This window comes from Sorex fumeus, unplaced genomic scaffold (assembly GCF_029834395.1).
Source record: "Sorex fumeus unplaced genomic scaffold, SorFum_2.1 ptg000044l, whole genome shotgun sequence".
NCBI classification, from domain to species: Eukaryota; Metazoa; Chordata; class Mammalia; order Eulipotyphla; family Soricidae; genus Sorex; species Sorex fumeus.
The window spans coordinates 40170362-40191579 of NW_026606101.1; the positions used below are offsets into that span (position 1 = coordinate 40170362).

General features: G+C 42.0%; 1 protein-coding gene across 1 annotated transcript in view; it reads right to left on the minus strand.

Annotated features, from left to right (window-relative positions):
- Positions 1-21218, minus strand: part of RALGAPA2 (Ral GTPase activating protein catalytic subunit alpha 2) — a 380552-nt gene that overhangs the window by 303533 nt on the left and 55801 nt on the right. Inside the window, exon 3 of the mRNA XM_056121724.1 lies at positions 21152-21204. Coding sequence (XP_055977699.1) covers positions 21152-21204 — 53 coding nt within the window. The remainder of the gene's footprint in view (positions 1-21151; positions 21205-21218) is intronic.

Here is a 21218-nt window from a genome sequence, read left to right on the forward strand (position 1 = left end):
GCATGGATGTTGGCATGGATGTGGCAAGAAAGGGACCCTCCTTCACTGCTGGTGGGAATGCCGACTGGTTCAGCCCTTTTGGAAAACAGTATGGACGATTCTCAAAAAATTAGAAAGTGAGCTCCCATTTGATCCAGCAATACCACTACTGAGAATATATCCCGGAGAGGCAAAAATGTACAATCGAAATGACATCTGCACTTTTATGTTCATTGCTGCACTGTTCACAATAGTCAAAATTTGGAAAAAAATCCAAGTGTCCAAGATCAGATGACTGGTTAAAGAAACTTTGGTACATCCACACAATGGAATACTATGCAGCTGTTAGAAAAGATGAAGTCATGAAATTTACATACAAGTGGTTCTACATGGAAAGCATCATGCTAAGTGAAATGAGTCAGAAAATGAGGGACAGACACAGAAAGACTGCACTCATCTGGGGAATATAAAGTAACAGAATGGGAGTCGAACACCCAACTATAATTGAGATAAAGTACCAGGAGGTCTGCTCCATGGCTTGGAAGTCGGCAGTACATGCTGGGGGAAAAGGCAGCTCAGATAGAGAAGGGAACACCAAGTAAAGGATGTTTGGAGAACTCGCTCGGGATGAGAGATGCGTGCTGAAAGTAGACTATAGACCAAACACGATTGCCACTCAATACCTCTATTGCAAACTACAACACCCTGAAGGAAATAGTGAGCAAAAGGGAATGCCCTACCACAGAGGCAAGGTGGGGGGGGGGGGTATGGGGTGTGGGGGTGGGAGGGCTACTAGGATCACTGGTGGTAGAGAATGGGCACTGGTGGAGGGATGGGTACTCAGTCATTGTATTACTGAAACCCAAGCATGAAAGTTTGTAAGTCTACAACTGTACTTCATGGTGTTTCACTAATAAAAAAAAAAAGATAAATTTGCATATAAGTGTATGGATATGACAGTATCATGCTAAGTGAAATGAGTCAGAAAGAGGGGGATAGACACGGAATGACTGCACTCATTTGTGGAATATAAAGGAACATAATAGAAGACTAACACCTAAGGATAATAGAGATAAGGGCCATGAGGATTGCTCCATGGCTTGGAAGCTGGTCTCACATGCTGGGGGGAAAGGCACCTGGGATAAAGAAGGGACCACTAAGTAAACAATAGTTGGAGGGCTCACTTGGGATGGGAGATGCATGCTGAAAGTAGACTATGGACCAAACATGATGGCCGCTTATTACCTGTATTGCAAACCATAACACCCAAAAGGAGAAAGAGGGTAAGAGGGAATGTGCCTACCACAGAGGCAGGAGGTGGGAAGAGGTGGGAATGGGGGCGGGGGGAGGACACTGGGAATAATGGTAGTGGAGAATGGGAACTCATGGAGGGATGGGTACTCCATCACTGTCTGACTTAAACACAATCACAAAAGTTTACCATGCTGCTAGATCCTCGCCAGGTTGTTTTACTCAGGGCGTCCCAGAGGGGGGCAGGTGAGACCCCTCCCTGCCCCGAGGGACCTAGCCCCAGCAGTCAAAAACCCCCAGGGCTCAACCACCACCCTGCTAATTGCCGTTTTTCACATGCTTGGGCCAAGCCTCACCCACGAGTGAACTCCAAAAAAAACCCAGGTATGCTGGACTTTGTGATTGAGAACTCTGGGTTCAATGGGACCAGGAACGGAAATCTTCTGCCCATACCCCCACCCCACCCATCTCCGGTAACTCAGCACTCACACCCATCAGTCAACCCTGGCTTGCCAGATAATCTCATCGTTGGCCACCATCCAGATCACATGTCCTTCTCTCCTGGAAAGGAGCAACAAGACACTCGCCATAACTATGCCACTGGACTTGTGTCAGGATGTTTCGCTTGGGGTGCCCCAGAGGGGGAAAAGGTGAGACCCCTCCCTGCACCAAGGGACCCAGCCCAGGCAGCTGAAAACCTCCAGAACCCAACCACGACCCTGATCACGGCCGCTCTCCATATGTTCGGGCCAAGACTCACCCACCAGTGAACCTTTTCCTGGACACTTCATAGGACATACCCTACCCATACTCCAAGAGTACCACACCACATTTGATGGCATTCAAAGTAGGAGACAAACAACCTTAGAGGGAAATGTTATATTATTTTGTTTCTGCTTTGGAACAGGGACTGGGGTTTGGAATGGAAACACCCAAAATATGGTGATGAGATTGGTGTTTGAATATTAAATATGATCAAATATTGTGAACGACTTTATAAAATATTTTTAAAAACTCACGAGTTTGTAAGTCTGTAACTGTATTTCACAGCAATTCATTAAAAATAAATAAATAATAAGATGAAGAAAGATGGAAAAGATCATAGATTCCATCTAGAAGCACAATACTCAGGGAAATTACTACATCAAAGCATAGAAGAAGCTGAGTGATCCCGTGAGAATGGGGTAGCCATGAGAGCTGCATGCGATGGAGCTATGAATGCAGAGCACACCTCAATATGCGCAGAGAAAGGAGACCTATGGTCCTAAAAGGCATGGAAATTCCAATCCTAAAAGAGATCTGCTGAGAGAACATGACAATTTTTTTAACACTCCAAGAAGAAACTGAATCTTTTTAATACTGGGAAAATAAACAAAGCACACACACAACTTAGTAACATTCCGAAATCAGAAAAAAACTATACAATGAAAAACCCAGAAAGCCTAAATGTAAACACGTACACAAAGAATGCTCTGTGACCTGGGGCACCGGGTCCCTGACTGCCACAGAGCGGCCACAGCTAAACCCGCTGAGCAGACATAAACACCGAGACAGAGTATATCTGGAGCTTTATATTATACATGATTTAAAATTACATACAGATCTAAGTGAAAAAGTACATTATATACAAAGATTACATACAAAAATTTGGCTGACTTCAATTTCCCTGTCTAATAGCAAGCCCCAAAGACAATGTGGAAGGTAGCAGAAGAGCACTGGAGTAGACATCCAAGGAGAGCAGAAGTCGTAGAGCAGAGTAGGCACCTACACCAGAACCCAGGAAATGAGACAAAGAGCTAAACTATAGACATTCTGAAAATCAAATTCAATTTTGAGGACAAAAGATCATGATTCAAAAAGTGGTTAACCAGGGGGTATGGTGCCACCAGTAGGTCAATCTGTACTTGTGAGGTGAGTGCATCAGCAGCCTGGTGGCACCTTCAGACTTCCAGATACCCCCAAATTGCTGCTGTGCCTTTGGCCAAACCCCAAAAAATTAGGGCAAAGTTTACCAAGAAAGTAAACGGCCAAAAGTTAGGTATGTGGGAGGCACACCCACATACCACCTCCAGCTCAGCTATATAATTGGAGGCATGGTCTCTCTGGTTCCTGATCGAACTGCTTAATGATCATGATCCCAGAGACTCAGAAACAAAACTCAAAACCCAGCAGCTTTTGGGAGAAACGCGTCCAGTCCCTGCAGTAGGTTACAGGTACTGGGCCACCCCAGGTGGAAATAGGTTTCGTGCCTTGGCCTGTTCCCCCTGGCGGCCCAGTTACCACCATCCTCCAGAGGCCACTGGTCAGTCAGGTTTGGGTCTGCAGTGACAGACACATGGGGCCTCACGGCCTCAAGGGCCAGCCCTTTCCTCCCCGTCCCAAAGAGACCTCGAGTCACCGTCCACGAACAGCCTCTCTGGCTCCTGATCAAGCTGCTTAATGGCCATGATACCAGAGACTCAGTAGCAAATCTTGAAACCCAGCGGCTTTTGGCAGAAATGTATCCAGACCCCTCAGTAGGTTATTGTCGCTGGGCCACCCCAGGGGGTAAAGGGTGCTGTCTCTCTGCTTGCTCCCCCTTGGCGGCTCGGTGGCTACCATCCTCCAGAGGCCATTGGACAGCCAGATTTGGGACCTCAGTGACAAGACACAGGGGCCTCACAGGATGAGTGTGGAGCCGGCCCTTTCCCTTCCACCCCAGCAAGACCCCGAGTTGCCGCCAACGAACAGCATCTCTGGCTCCTGATCAAGCTGTTTAATGGTCATGGTCCTAGAGACTCAGAAACAAATCGTGGAACCCAGTGGCTTTTGGCAGAAATGCATCCAGTCCCTGCAGCAGGGTACCGGCGCTGGGTCACCTCAGGTGGGAATAGGTTTCGTGCCTTGGCCTGTTCCCCCTGGAGGCCTGGTGGCTGCCATCCTCCAGAGGCCATTGGACAGTCAGGCTTGGGCCCTCAGTGATGAGACACATGGGGCCTTATGGGATGGAGGTGGAGCCGGCCCTTTCCTCCCCATCCCAACAAGACCCAATCGCCGCCACGAATGGCTTTTTTGGCCCCTGATCAAGCTGCTTTATGGCCATGATCCAAGAGACTCAGTAACAAATCTCGGAACCCAGCAGGTTTTGGCAGAAATCTCTCCAGATTTAATTGTTAAAATTTTGGAATTTCAAAATTGCGCGGCCACTACTGCAGCCACAGGACATCATAAGCAGCAATAGAAACAAATTGTCTACTGTTGCCTTTTCAGCAGATATGAGTGTTGGGGTAAAATCTCAATTTTAATAATGGTGGGTCTGGTGTCAAATTATTGAATGTAATCAAAGTAGAGACAGAATAATGTGGAAATCATCTGCCCCACAGGTAGGGGGAGGGTGTGGGATGGGGGTATACTGGGGTTTTTGGTGGTGGAAAATGGGCACTGGTGAAGGTATGGGTTTTTTATTGTATGACTGAGACTTAAACCCGAAAGCTTTGTAACTGCTCTCATGGTGATTCAATAAATAAAATTATAAAAAAATGAAAAAAAAAAGTAAGGTGGAGTTCATGCTCATTTCAATCATCTAATTTTATTCAGTGGCTGAATAAAAAAATAAAAGTGGTTAACCAGATGCATGCTTAAGTTAAATATTATAAAATTGGAAGCATATCAGTTACATACCATACTTTCTCAGCATACTCGGTCACGGTCACAGTCCTCCCACTGTTCATCGATTTACTCGAGCGAGCCCAGTAACATCTCCATTGTGACACTCGTTACTGTGTTTGGCATATCGAATACGTCACGGGGAGCTTGCCAGGCTTTGCCGTGCAGGCGAGATACTCTCGGTAGCTTGCCAGGCTCTCCGAGAGGGGTGGAGGTATCGAACTTGGGTCGGCCATATTGGCTGCATGCAAGGCAAACACCCTACCGCTGTGCTATCTCTCCAGCCCCAGCATACTACATAATCTATATTCTACCAACCATGGAGATTAAATAATCCAAAAACAAAGATACAGGAGAATAAACACTATGATAATCATATATACTTATAAAATTAGTTATTAAAAAAGAGTAAATCCTTAAAATAATTTAGAGAAATTATATTCTAAATTATCCCAATAAAATTATGATTGCAAATTTCTTAAAATATTATGAAATAAGTATAATAGACTCCTGCAAATTAAAATAAAAGCATCAAACAGTGATTTATTTTTGTATAGTACTAAAAAATGCTTATTATATTTTATTAAAGATAATTATTGGAGTGACAGAAAATAGAATGTATATCTTCTAAGTTGGAAAACATAATTCATGAGTAAAAGTCAATGAATGCTCCTCAGAAACAAATAAATGTAGATAAAAAATGATTATGCACACAAAAAAAGTAATAAATATAAGTTAGTATCTCATAGCAAAGACCAAGTCAATCAAAACAACTTTCAAACAGAGAAATACATAAAGATAAAACAAACATATGAATGGAGGAAAGTAATACATTTATAATGGAAGATTTTAAGGTACTATCATAGATAAAACAGGCCACTTACATAGTAAGACTGATTTAATATATACTGCAGGTTTGTATATATATGCACATAAAGAAAACCACATTACACTAGGCTCTTCATTTTTTATGAGAAAACATATAGCAACCTTCACAAATTCCCAAGTGATTTCATAAAATTCCACCCATAAATGTGGAGCTTTCCTTGGACAAAGTAGTCACAAAATAGATTCATGCTTCTATGGAGGCAAAACACTAGTCGAGTGGGTAGGGCATTTGCCCTCAACATAGCTGACCTCAGTGGAATCTCTGGTCTCCCTATGGTCCCACAAACCTGTCAGAAGTGATCCCTGAGTACAGAGCCAGGAGAAAAGGCCTAAGCACAAAAAAAGAAGGGAGGAAGGGAGAGAAAGAGGGAAGGAGGAAAGGACCCCTGAGCAGATTCAAAAGGCAGCTTTTTTTTTTTTTTTTTTTTGCTTACTGGGTCACACCCAGTGCTGCTCAGGGGTTACTCATGGCTCTGCACCCAGGAATTACTCCTCGTGGTGCTCACGTGGGATGACAGGGATCAAACCCAGGTTCACCATGTGCAAGGCAAAACCTATTGAACTATCAAAACCTACTGAACTATCACTCCAGACCCACGGCAGCTTCTTTTTAAACAAGAACCTTACATGGTAGACCTCCGTCCCAACTAAATCTACCATAATCCTCTTCATTTTGTACAAACTTTTACTTTCTAGCTGAAAGCTATTACCCTTTTCATGGTTTATTTGAGTTCAAGAACTTTTTGGTCTTTCTATAATATTTTTCACAAAATCAAACAAAGTCATTTCCCGACTTTCCAGTTCAAGAAATGAGTAGAGAAAGTAACACAGCCCTGGTGTGGTCTTCCCCATCCCAGAAGCATGGAGGATATAACCGGGTGCCTCAGCACAATTAGAAAGTGTCACAGGCCTCAGGTCAGCTCAGGGCTAGTCATCCCACCAAGCTCACTCAGCCTGGGAGCAAGGTCAACAGAGGCAGCTGCTGGGCAGCCAGACTACTTCCTTCCAACACTAGGTGTCACTCTCAGTCACCTCCCTACATACCAGTCAAACAGATGTAAATTTATAACAGCACAAACAATTCCTGCCTGAATGTACTGGAAAACAAACCAACTCATCAAAATGTGTCAATACTTTGTTGTAATGTAAAGGAAAAGTAAAGACTCTTCACATATCTTCTATTCCTCTAACAATAAATGGAATATGCTCCTAATGTTTTACTGTGTATTTTTCACACGTTTATTCCTGATATGGTTTCTATCAACAACCCTTGAAGGGCTTTTGAAGGAAGTTCGGGGCAGCACTGCTGAAGGTGCCAGTGATCAGCAAGCTGAATGGCACACTGTGTGAGGCGGGCCAGCAAGCCAGGAGACGCAGGGCTCCTGGGCTGCAGGAGATAACCACAAGAATGTAATTTCAGACCTCCACAAACATCTCACCTCTAGACTTTCTTCCTCCAAGGTCAACTGAGTAATTCAGTATGTCCTGTTGGGTCAATCCCAAGTTGCTCACCAGCGAGTGTCAAGGCCTAAGGAAAACTCTTGTCTTAAGTGCTAGATTTACAAGTGGATTCTTTTGTAGCTTAATCAAAATCATCCACAAATACCTGTATTGCAAGTCATAATGTCCAAAAGGAGAGGGGCAGTGGGGAGGAGAGAAAAGAAAAGCGTTTGCCATAGAGGCAGGCGGGGTGGGTGGGGAACCGGAATGGCAGGAAGAAAACTGGAGACGTAGGTGGTGGGAAATGTACAAACCCAATCACAAACAACTTTGTAACTGTGTATCTCACAGTGATTCAATTAAAATTTTTTAATTTAATAATAAAATAAAAAACAATTTAGAACCCCCAAATTATCCACAAATTTGTAATCAAACCTTAATGGTGAATAATGCACTCAAAAATGTTTCAGAAAGAACCAGTTTTACATATCTTGTTTCAATCTTCCAGAAAAACTCATAAACATTTCATGACCAACAGCAGACACAAAAATCAAGGGCTATACAAAATAAGAGGCCTGGATACTGTTTTATTAACTCCACAGTACTTACTATGTGAGATAGCACTGAAAAACAATTACTGAGCTACTTCCCTACAGGCAACACAGGTCAGTGGGGAAGGGCATGGCTGGCAACCAAGTACCTGCAATCCTTGGAGAGCAGGTTCAAGGAATGTTACGAAGCACACTTGCCGCAGCATTTATCATCTGGGGCTGTGCCAACTCAGACTCGGTGTTAATAAATATATGCATGATTAATAGTCTGAAGGAAAGACAAAACTATATAGCTCTAACTGACCTAAATATGTATGTATATACATAATATATACAACATGCTATATACATAACACAGGAAAATATACCCCTATGCCATAAAGGTGACTCAATATTCTGGTCGTGATAAGCAGTGACACTGATTTTGCTGATAACTGGAATTCAGGGCAGCTTTAGAGATGAAGATGGTCTCTGTCCCCCACAATTCTTTTAAAAATGTTATCCAGAAGATTTGAACTGACACTGACTTTTTCTCAGTTGCAATCAGTCATTTACAACTACAGCAGTGACCCAAGTACTGTCTTCAAAACTGGAATAGTTCTTATAAAATTAAAAAAAAAATCCATTGAAGCATTCAAATATCTGAAAATCTCAATAAATACCAAGGATTTTAAAAGAGTATTTTTCCCTTGCTCATTTAATTTGGTTTTTCTCTCTCTCTCTCTCTACTCAACAATAGTAAAGTGGTCCTTAAGGAAAAGAGAAATAAAAAGTAGCAACTATGTGAAAGGTTTGTGAAACAAAGTCCTTCTGTATGGGGAGGAGAGGGGGCAAGAAAAGGGCATTCTACATGGGATAATTGGAAATTTAAACAATTTTTTTTAAAGCAAAGGAAAGCAGAGATTGGAAACTATTAATTGTGAAAATACAATTCTGCTGGTTTTGCTGTGTGCTCTTTGCTTATAAAAAAGGGGGGGGCATTAGATATCATATAAATAAAGAAAGGGACTGTAACTTAATCCCATAGGACACCTGCTTTGAATGTATTTATTGTCTCTATTCAGCCTAAGTATTTCTACTGGAACTCCCTCTACAGAAACTTCTAATTGGTTTTCATTTTTCAAAGTATTATCAAAGAAGCAGGAGGTGGAAGGTGAAAGGAAGAGACGGAGGAAGGAATGAAACAAAAAATAAACATCTCATCAGTGTTTCTAATCCAGTTTATATTCATAATTCTATTTTTCTTCAGAAAATTCTTCATTATTAATTAAACTAAAGTGGAACGGTGTTAGGCTGAGACCTGGTTCACAGGGCGGGGGCACGGGCTTTGTGTATGGGAGCCCTGGGTTTAACCCATGGTCCTCCATTAGCACTGTCCTCCCGTTGTTCATGGATTTGCTCGAGCGGGCCCAGTTAAGTCTCCATTGTGAGACTTATTGTTACTGTTTTGGGCATATCAAATACGACACGGGTAGCTTGCCAGGCTTTGCTCTGCAGATGGAATACTCTCGGTAGCTTGCTGGGCTCTCCGAGAGGGGAGGAAGAATCGAACCTGGGTCGGACTTGTGCAAGGGAAACGCCCTACCTGCTGTGCTATCGCTCCGGCCCATGGTCCTCTGGTACCACTGAGATTTCCTCATGTAGTGAGCCAGGTGTGGCTCCAAAATATGCAAACAATAGTGAACTTCTATTAAATGCGAAAAGCTATAAAGAAACGAGTCTATAAGGAAAAATAAAATCAATACTCAAACTACTGGGTGGCATATATAAAGCAAGTATATAGAGAACAAAAACAAGCTATTTATTTCACTTTCTTCCGTGTATCTCCAGCCACCGTGCTGAATTCAGGGTTTTATTATTACCTGGAAAACTATTAGAAGTTCTGTTCTGCTATTTTGAGGAAAAGAATTAAAGGCTAAACCTACAATCTATATAAGCTCACTTGTAACACTGAAGATCAAGAGACCCAGTACAGAATTCCATTAAAGTAAGACAGAGATTCCAACGCCACGATAAAATTATGACACCCAAATATAACAATATAACTACAACAGCTAGATTTCAAATGCACACCTCTGATCTAACAGTACCTGCACACTGCAGGAAAAAAGGAAAATGGTATATTAAGCTGGTAATAAATTTCAAATGACCTATCATATCTAATAGTAAAAAAAGAAAAATAAGAAACTAGTGATCGCATGTCATTCCCTTCCTCTCCCTCTGAGGAAGTCACATGTTACCTCTACACTTGGCAAACTCACTGCTACACTCTGTCTCTTACTCCCATCCTTTTTTTTACCCTGAATCCCCAGAAACCCAAAATGGATGAAGAAATAGTGTATACTGTCCTTGAACAACAAGGACAATAAAGTGTTTTCTTTATCCTAGATGGGGTGACTGTGAAAAAGAGTGGAGGAAAAAAAGAAAAATATGATAAGAAGAAAAGTACTAAAACCTGGCCATTATTTAAAACACAGTTTTCAACTTAAAACAAGCATGAAAAAGTTGAAAGAAATCACAAACCTTTGCTGTACCTCACGCCCCTCATCCATGAACGTAAACGCTCATTCTCTTCATTGTGGAAATGACACGCGTAACACTTTCAGTATCGAAGAAGTCTATGGAAAATGTTTCTATAAACCCCAACCTTGAATTAAGACCCCAATTCCACAAGCATGCAGCTGTACAAGATGCTGAGGCTTTAAGTAAGTACTTAACACAAAGAGGAATAATGGGTTCGTGAGGTAGAACAGTGTTTTTCAAAGTATGTGCCAAGGAGAATGGGGAATTGGGTGGAGTAGGGTGGTGGCAGGCAGGGAGACTGAAAGACCCAGGCGGGATGGTAGTAGCAGCCTTGGGTGCAGCTGAGGGCACTTTCTGTCTGTTCATTTAAACTAGTAGAGATATTTCCAGGGGTGGGGGAATGTTGAATAATTAATTTTTCTCAAAAGGGGATAGTGGGCTAATTAAGTTTGGGAACCTCCACTTTAGAGTTTCTGCCAGTCATATGTGGCTATTTAATTAACAAATTTAAATAAAATGTTATTTGAAATTGAGTCATTCAGATATACATTAGCCACATTTTAAGCACTAAATAGTCCATATGACTAATCCATTTAACATGATAGCACAGATATAGAATAGTCCCATTATCACTATTATAGAAAATCCTACACAAGAAGAAAAAAGCAAATAACTACATATCTCTGACACAAAGACTAATAATCAGATAGATTTAATACTGAAAACTGAATGAAAGCAGTAAACCAAATTTCATGCTAAAGTTTAGACTTCAAAGCTTCTCTGAAGTATCATAAGTCAAAAGAACTAAAAGAGATTTTAAAGCTCATATAACCCCTGTCCCTCAATTTGTGTACACAAAAACAAACACTAACAAAGGTTAACTATTCTAATCAGTAGCATGCAGCTTGTTAATGCCAAAGCTGAACAGAAACCTAACCCGTTCTTCTGCTACCTTTCCCTAACTTTATCCAGAGAGTTTAGATAAAAAGAAAATGTCTTTAATATAAAATACCATGTGACCCCACAGGAATTGAGCTGAGAGTTTAAAATACTTTAACTCAACCATAGTAACATGCAAATTACTATATAATTATAACAGTACCTAATAAAAAATGGTTGCTGGCTTCAACAAAAACTTTATAGTCTCATTAGGAAATGAAGACATAACCACCTTAAGGGAAAATGGAGGACATCCAACCCTAATCTATTACACCAGTTCAAAGGGAAGAAACGGCATCTCTAGTTGAAGTTAATGCACGATATCAGTGAGGCTGAGCAAAGCCTGAAAGAACAAACCAGATGAGGAAGAGAACAGTCATCCCTGAAAAAATACACTGATTAATCCACAAGGAAGAAATGATATATCAAAATTTAAAAGGGTCACAGTTTGAGCCTATTTCTGTGACAGAATACTTCCACAGACCAATACCAACAACAAGAACTATGGCAGAGAGAAGCAGACACTGGGGGGGGGGGGGGGGGGGGGGGAGGGTTGGAAAGTTGGATAAATGAAACCTGTCATTGATAGTACTGTAGAACATAGTGCTATCATTTGAAAAATAATGCTTCTGACATGAAATAAAAAAAAAGGTATTCCAGCAGAGACACAAGTTTAGACCAACGTAGGCCACTTTTTATAGGTTATAAATTAAGCAAACAGTTCCAGTCTTCCCCAAGGGATGATTTTTGGAGTTATTTGCTCTGAAGTATTTTGGATAAATTTTAAAAATAAAGAATCTATAAGTCAAGTGTCCTGTGTATCTGTAATTTCTAATTGTGACATTTGAATAGCTGAATTAATAGCAATCAGGGGCAAGTTTAAGTTTTGAAATTAAACCTCTTCTCTCAGTGTATATTTTAATTAGGGTCTAGAAGTCTAAGGAAATGACTGGCTTTCAATCCTAGAAAATGTCTTTCTATATATATAACTCCAAACTATTTCATTTCCATTCTTTATATGAATTAAAGACACATGGTAGACAGGTTGAAATATGACTAACTGTAATTTGTTTTTTCCTCTTGACACACTTGTATCTGATGCCTTGCTAACATGTAAAGGGCTATCCACACCAGAGTGAGCTAACTATTAAAAGTGGCACATGCCTGCACATCTCTGCTATGCAAGCCAGCCAGTCCCAAAATCACACCCCTAACTACCTTCTTTAATGGGTTCTCACACTCTGGGATTCTGCCCTAATCACCGAGCGATTATGCACTGGACAACTATGGACCACCTGTGTAGCCAAAAGCCTACAGAAATCATTCAAACTGTCTATTCCTAAATCTGTTTGGCTCGCTCAACTCGCCCTGCCCATACCATCTAGAAAAACTAGCACAGTGCAATCAAGACTCTTGACCTCAAACTTTCTCTTCACCTGCTTGCTTCTGCAGGATGGGTCTCTCTCTGGCCCTGCATGGTATTTCATGATTCCTGATTCTAGGAACTCTAAGTACTATAAAAATCTCTTCATATTAAAGAATTGTTAGTGTTTCCTAATTAAAACAAATGTCAGGTAACATTAACCACTCAAAAGCTAAATTCAGAGGTTCTCAGAGTCAGGTGAATTATATGACTATGAAAGTCCATTCAGGTTCCAAGTATTTCTTCACCAAAGCTCCTTTTCCTCTATGCAGGTAACCTCAGCATGTCTCTCTAAAAAGGACCATTCAGAATTTTCTCTAACTTAGGTTAGTATTGGACTTTCACTCAAGTTCATTCTTATCCATGAACCCTTCAGTTTCTCATGAAAAGTAACATATGCTCCACGAAGAGAAGGGATCCACCTATCTTTCCCACTACTCCATCTAGAAGCACGCCTGACACATGTTAGACACACCCAATAAATGTGTCTAAAATGAGTGATTGACATGGATGTCCTGTGGCATACTCCTGAAAAACATATTTAGCTCCTAAGAGATAGACAGTATATAATGAATTAAGAAAGTAGATTCCAGTGTCAAACAAGATATTAAATCTCTACCATCTGATAGGTTGCAATTATGGACAACAAAGTCCACAATTCTGCATCAAGAGAAAATAAGAAGATTGTATTAATTGCAGAAGAAAATTTTTTTTAAAAAATGGTCATGGAAAATATTCACAATCTGGCCAAGACTGCAATGTAAATTCCCTCTATACAACCTTGACTCATTTTGGAACACACAGCAGTAATAGATGAGATATGTGTTTAAGATAAGAATGAAACTGGGGTCAAAACATCAGTAAAATTTATGACAAACATCTCTGTGAATAGGCACCAATGAAAACTCAGTACACAGACTTGAAGCCACAGTAAAAGAAGATGAAAGGTCTGGTGCGATCTAAAGCAATGATTCAGACTGGACGGCATAGGGCCCGCTGGGTCAGAGCACTGAGGTCCGCTTCTGATAAGAACCATTTCCTTTTTCAAAGGTTCTCCTCCAGGCTCTCCCTAAAAATCAAAACAGAGTTCTCGCACACTCCACTTTTCAAGCTTTCCTAATTCTTGTACCTCACTATTTTCTTCCAATCTGTTCCCTGTTTATCAACTCTCTTTATATAATTTCTTTTTTCTCATTAACATATCCCATTAGGCCCGTCCTCTTCAAAGGAATGATTTTTCTGTTATTCGTGCCCTATCTGTATTTACCACAAACTTCTCATAAACTATCTCCTTACATGCCACTAGTTTATAGAAAATGACAATGTTGGGGCTGGAGAGATAGCACAGCGGGTAGGGTGTTTGCCTTGCACGCGGCCGACCCGGGTTCAATTCCCAGCATCCCATATGGTCCCCTGAGCACCGCCAGGAGTAACTCCTGAGTGAAGAGCCAGAAGTAACCCCTGTGCATCGCCAGGTGTGACCCAAAAAAAAAAAAAGAAAGAAAATGACAATGTTACTTAATAGAATGAACCACAAAAATTAAGACTAAAACCTATCTTCTAAACCTAGGGACAGAAGGAGAACATAAGCATAAATAGAAGTAATGTCAGTTCATTGTTCATACTTACTATAACAAAATGAAACTTCCATGAAGCTATGCATAGTATATGTTATATTACATATAATAATTAATCCTCTGTAGATGGTCTATATCAGAATTCACATCCTCCCTAATAGAGTTCTAGACACAAAATAAAAATATTGAAACTGCCTCCGTAAGAGATGTAAGACTAGGGTTTGATTGTCTTTTCTACCACTGAACTATGCCTGGGATCAGTAACAGCAAATGGAACTTTTAAACACTTCTGACATTTAGAGCACATAAAAAAATGAGAAATTATAAAAGGAGAAATATGACAGAAAAGAAAGTTTGCAGAATAAAAAAAGCACTGTAGCACTGTACATTGTCATCCCGCTGTTCATCGATTTGCTCGAGGGGGCACCATTAAAATCTCCATTCGTACTTGTCACATGCTAGTGTAGCCCAAATGGCGTCTGCTCACTCCAGAAACACAAAGTGAGACTTGTTACTGTTTTTGGCATATCAAATATGGGTAGCTTGCCAGGCTCTGCCATGCGGGTGCGAAGAAAAGCAAACAAAAATTTGATCTATAAGTAACAAGTACAGAAAAAAGATGCAATGTGCCAGAAAGCTAATGCCACTGCCACAGCAGAATCTACAGACAACTGTATTCTCAGACTCAATCAGGGAACTGAATCTGATCCCATTGTAAGTCAAGTAGAGTCTCCTAAGAAGGGTACTAGGCAAGTCAGGGAGACAGTGCTGGCGCGAAGACACATATGGCTGCTGCCCTGGGTTCAATTCCCAGTATTATACAGACTCCTCTTCACTGCCAGGTACAGCCTGGAGCCCCCCAAGATACTGAATGTGGCTCTGAAGGCCCCTGCCCATCATCAGGTAGCCTTTGTGATCCCTGGATCTTAGAGACTCAACCAACACAGCAGCCTTAGGTCCTAGCACTGAATGACCAGCCCCAGTGGCCAAGTGTCACTGATAATATCCCTGGATCCACTAAGTACCATATGAAATCTCTACCCCACCCCCAAAAGGACACTCCAAGAGTCCTTGGGAAAAAATGCAAACCTTCTAAAAGGAAATAGGATTAAAATAGATTAAATTTGTGTTCAATTAAATCTGATCTCTAAAACGAATTACTAATTATGCAAGAAGTCATGTGTGTAACAGAAGTCATGAGAAACAACAGATTTAGACAACGAAGGATTTCAGTTACTAGAATGATAAAGATAGAGTATAAAATATATAGTAAAGTTTTAAGATGTTTAAAACTGAATGAGTAAGACATAATTAAAAGCAACCAGTGGGGGGTATGGTGTCACCAACAGGTCAACCTGTACCTGTGGGCAAGTGCACCAGCAGCCTGATGGTGCCTTCAGACTTCCAGATACCCCAAAATTGCCATTGTGCTTTTGGCCAGACCCCAACAACTTGTGGCCAAGCTTACCAAGAAATTAAATGGACAAAAGAAAGGTATGTGGGATATATACCCACAAACCACCTCCACTCAGTTATACAAGCTCATTTATTGACCTTATTTCAGAGACCCATAAATCTCGAAAGAGATCAAAAGACATACTTAGGGCTGATGGTGTGTAGCAAAGAGAGCAAGCAGGCACACCCTGCAGGGCATATGCCAATAGTTCATTTCTCTGGAAAAGATGGAAACAAGGGCCATGATCCAGAGACACACAAAGGAATCTCTGAACCAAGCAACTCGCTGCAGAGATGCCTCCAAACTTTAAGCCAGGCCAACCTCACTGGGTGCCTCAGATGGGGGCAGGCATCATCCCTCTGCCTGTCCCCTAAAAATCCCTGTGGCTGCCAGCTTCCAGAGTCCAGTAAGAAGTGCAGCTTCCAGATCCCAATGAGAAGTGCAGGCTCTCTTCACTGGGGCACCTTGGAGAGGGGTAGGTTAAGTTTCCCTCTCTGCCCCAAATAGAACCTCAGCAGCCAAACCCAACTGCCACTATGCCCAAGGCCACTCTGAACATTGCTCAGATGAGCCTCACCCAAGACCGGATGGACCTCACCCAAGACGGGATGAACCTCACTCAAGAGCGAACTGGCAGGAAAACCCAGATATGCAGGAACCGGGTGGCTGAGATCTCCAAGCCCACTTGGATTGGGACTGGGTGTCCTCCCCCCAGGTCCCAAGTTTTCCAGTAGCTTGGCAGTCACACGCACAAACAGCCCCCGGAACCATGTAATCTCATCAATGGCCAAGATCCAGAGACTATAAACTAAAGTTCCCAAAAAAGAATGACACAGAATTTCCTGGGCATTATATTTTATTCATAACAAGCAATACAAAACAAATCGTCTAGAACTGCCTTTTCAGCAGGTTTGAGTGGTGGTGGGACTGGTGTCGAAATATCAAATGTAACCAAAGTACAGAATGAGTATGGGGAAAACTGTCTGCCAGGCAGGGGAAGGATTGGGGGTGGGGGGGGGAAATAATGTGGATTTGGGTGGTGGAAAATGTGCACTGGTGAAGAGATTGTGTGACCGAAGCTCAAACATACAACCGTTTGATGATTGTAGGACTGAAGCTCAAACATGAAAGCTTTGTAGCTGTATCTCACAGTGAATTAATAAAAAGAGGGAAAAAATAATAATAAAATTAACATTCTGAATAAAAAAGGAAGTAATATGGAGTTCATGACCAAGTCAATCAGCTTAATCAATGCCTGAATAAACAGCAGTACTCCTACATTAAAATAAATTTTAAAAAATAAACAAAAACAACCAGCATGCATATAAATACCAAGACCAGTGAAACACAAAAAACAGTTACTGAAATTTAAACTCATAGGATGTAGAGAAATAGCCCAAGGCTTTAGAATGCCAGCTTTGCAAGCATTCTTTGCCAGCATTCACAGTCACGAATTCAAATCTTCATTGCATCTCCCACCCTGGGAGGAACCTCCCAACACCCTATATTTGGTGCTCCCTTCTCTATCTGAGCTGCCTTTTCCCCTAGCATGTGCGGCTGGCCTCCAAGCCATGGAGTACTTATCTCGGCTATTCTTGAGTGTTAGTCTCCTATTTTGTTACTTTACGTTCCCCAGATGAATCAAGCAAAACTTTTAAGTAAAATTAACTTACAGCAGACACTGTTCACAATCTGTCTACCTAATAAGATCTAAAGACAAAATGTCGGGGGCTGGAGCGATAGCACAGCGGGTAGGGCGTTTGCCTTGCACGCAGCTGACCCGGGTTCAATTCCCAGCATCCCATATGGTCCCCCAAGCACCTCCAGTAGTAATTCCTGAGTGCAAAGCCAGAAGTAACCCCTGAGCATCACTGGGTGTGACCCAAAAAGCCAAAAAAAAAAAAAAAAGACAAAATGTTAGAATTGAGAGACTGGGAGATGGTAGAAAGAGAAGGGTTGTCTTGCATGCAGCCAACCAGGGTTCAATCTTTGGAACCCTAGTCAGTCCCCTGAGGCCCATCAGGAGTGATTCCTGAGTGCACAGCAGCAGGAATAAACCCTGAACACCAATGAGTGTGCACCCCACATCAAAAAAAAGTAGATACTGAATAAATCATATATCTACTTATTCCAATAATATGAGTGGAGTGAATCAAAGCTAAATTTAACACATAATTATATATATGAGGATTAGTCTTAGAAATAATATTGAATACAAAAAGCAAGTCACAGATGATTATACTATTTTATTATACTCCAAGTGAAACAAAACTACACTGCACATTGTTTAAAGATACAAATGTTCACAGTAACATCATTTTTTAAAAGAAGTGAATGTAGGGGAGTAGTCAGAGGGAGGAGAACAAATATCAGATGATGCCAGTCATCTAGTGAATATAGAGATACAAAACAAGGGAATCGACTGTATCAGACAGTGACAGACCCTTGGCCTGGAATTTCAAAACTGAAGCACAGAGGAGGAATGGGATCAGGACAGGGTGGAGGGCCACAGACACTCAACTGGTGGCTGGGGGAGGAAACTTCGTACATTAACACCATAATGTTTTAACTCTATTGCAACCAAATAACCCGAACTACAGTTAAAAATTTAAAAATCAATCAATAATTTCCGCCCTCCTCCCTCTGGAAAGAAAGATGGCGGCCACATGGGAGCCTGTGGACAGCAGGTATGAGCCGGGGGTGTGGGGGCGACTAAAACCTCATGGGAAGGGGGGCGTTCCAGTCCGTCCTTCACGCCCTACCGAGGTCACCAGTTGCCCCCCGCGAGCGGCTCTCCAGCACGGCCACGGCCCCAGAAGCACAAGGACTTAATGCAGAACCCGGCAGCTTGGAGCAGAAAAGTGAACGGACCATGCGTTAATCCAGGCCATCAGGTCTGTCCGGAGGGGAAAGGGTGTTGCCCCAGTCGCCTTCTCCTCTCTGGAAAGAAAGATGGCGGCCGCATGGGAGCCTTGTGGACAGCAGGTATGAGCCGGGGATGTGGGGGCGACTAAAACCTCATGGGAAGGGGAGCGTTCCGGTCCGTCCTTCACGCCCTACCAAGGTCACCAGTTGCCCCCCGCGAGCGGCTCTCCAGCACGGCCATGGCCCCAGAAGCACAAGGACTTAATGCAGAACCCGGAAACTTGGAGCAGAAAAGTGAACGGACTATGCGTTAATCCAGGCCATCATGTCTGCCCGGAGGGGAAAGGGTGTTGGTCCCTTCCGCCCTCCTCCCTCTGGAAAGAAAGATGGCGGCCACATGGGAGCCTTGTGGACAGCAGGTATGAGCCGGGGGTGTGGGGACGACTAAAACCTCATGGGAAGGGGGGCGTTCCGGTCCGTCCTTCACGCCCTACCGAGGTCACCAGTCGCCCCCCGCGAGCGGCTCTCCAGCACGGCCACGGCCCCAGAAGCACAAGGACTTAATGCAGAACCTGGCAGCTTGGAGCAGAAAAGTGAACGGACTATGCGTTAATCCAGGCCATCAGGTCTGTCCGGAGGGGAAAGGGTGTTGCCCCAGTCGCCTTCTCCTCTCTGGAAAGAAAGATGGCGGCTGCATGGGAGCCTTGTGGACAGCAGGTATGAGCCGGGGGACTGGGGGCGACTAAAACCTCATGGGAAGGGGGGCGTTTCGGTCCGTCCTTCACGCCCTACCAAGGCCACCAGTTGCCCCCCACTAGCGGCTCTCCAGCACGGCCACAGCTCCAGAGCACAGAAACCAGTTTCTTAACTATCTGACTTTCAGTAGAAATACTTCCAGGGTCAATAAGTAAAATAGCAGAAATCCAAAACCAACATATAATTCTTGAACCCAGCTGTAGAAAGCAAATCACTTCACAATGCTTTGTCAGCATGTCTGATTCGGGGGTGGGGGGCGGTAAACTCTAAATAATAGGGTGAATCTTTTATTGAAACAATGAATCTAATCAAAGCAGATAGAGTGTTCACTAGAATTCATCTGCCCCACAGGGACTGGGAGGGGTGGGGGGTGGAGTTTTATTGGGGTTCTTCATGGTAAAAAATAAGTTTTGGTAAAGGGAAATGTGCTTGATATTTGCATGACTGAGACCTAAACCTGAAAGCTTTGTAACTTTTCCCATGGTGATTCAATAAATAAATAAATTAAAAAATAAAATCAATCAATAATGTGGAATATGAATTAAAACAAAGGAGAAAAAAGAAACAGGACCCACTTTTTAAGGAGGCTCTAGCTCTAATATGAAATAGGGCAAAGTATCAAGGGTATAGGTTTATCATTATGTTTCAAAACTTGCACCAACATGATAGATTCTTTGGTAAATGGATCAATGACTATATAAATTAATGGACTTGTTCAAATAAATGATGGTCTATAAATAAGCAATGGACTTAATTTAGAGCTCTTGTTAAAAGCAAGTCCTCTGCTACCCTCATAGAAGGGTAGCCCTTGCAAACACAATATCCACCATAAAATATTCAGTGAATCAATGTCTAAACTAAAGACAAGGAGCACTGACCTCGGGGGAGAGAAAGAAGGACCACAGTATCGAGCACCGGCCATGAGTCAATGTCAAGGCTAGAGCTCTTCCGTATCTGTCTCATTCTACAAATCCAAAACACATGGGGAGCCCTCCTCCTCTGGATTCCTTGTCCAGGCAACTCTCCAGTAACTGCACATTAAGCCTCTCCTTTATGTTCATGAAGCTAACTTCCTAGCAACGAAGCGAACGTCTCTTTAAATGAGTCAATTCTAGCCAACATTAAACTTTCAGAATTTACAAATCTATCCTTAGCGTATTTCTCCTATATCAGTAATCCAGCCACTTGTCTGATAAATCTGACAGGAAAGACTTTAGTAACTCAAAAGCCAAATATTGTTTCAGTTCTGAAGAAAATGTAATAGCAATAAACATGGACAACTGACACAATCAAAGATCACAATCTCATATGATGGTAGCGCTGGCCTTGCAAGCAGCTGACTGATTTGATGCCACCACCACATACGGTCCCTGAGTACCGCCAGAAGTGACACCCCTGAGGACAAAGTCAGGAGTAAGCCCTGTGTACTGTAATGCACAGCCACAAAAATAAAAATGAAAAAAAAAAGCCCAAAGTAACCAATGTCAGTTAAGAAAATTTATACAGCATAAATATACATACACATATGTATGGTTTAACCTGTTTATATAACATTTTTGAAGAATAATTGGCAATATATATTAGTATGTAAAATAATTTCATATCTTGATATCCATATGGAAAAATTTTTTCCACAAGTTAAAGAAAAATAGATCACAAGAATACTCTTTGCAATATCACAAAAATAGGAAGGAGGGAGGGAAGGAGAAGAGGGAGGAAGAAAAGAGAGGGAAGAAGGGAGTTAGGCAGGGAAGAATGGAAGACTGGACATGTTCATTACTTTTGTGTTCAAGAGTAGTATCTAAAATAGCATATTTTTATAAGAATCTTAAAAGCTAAGTGAATTAATAGAACTTACTTCAAAAAGAAAGAGGATGGAGTCCAGCTCCTCCCGCTGAGACTTATTATTCCCTGGAACATAGTTT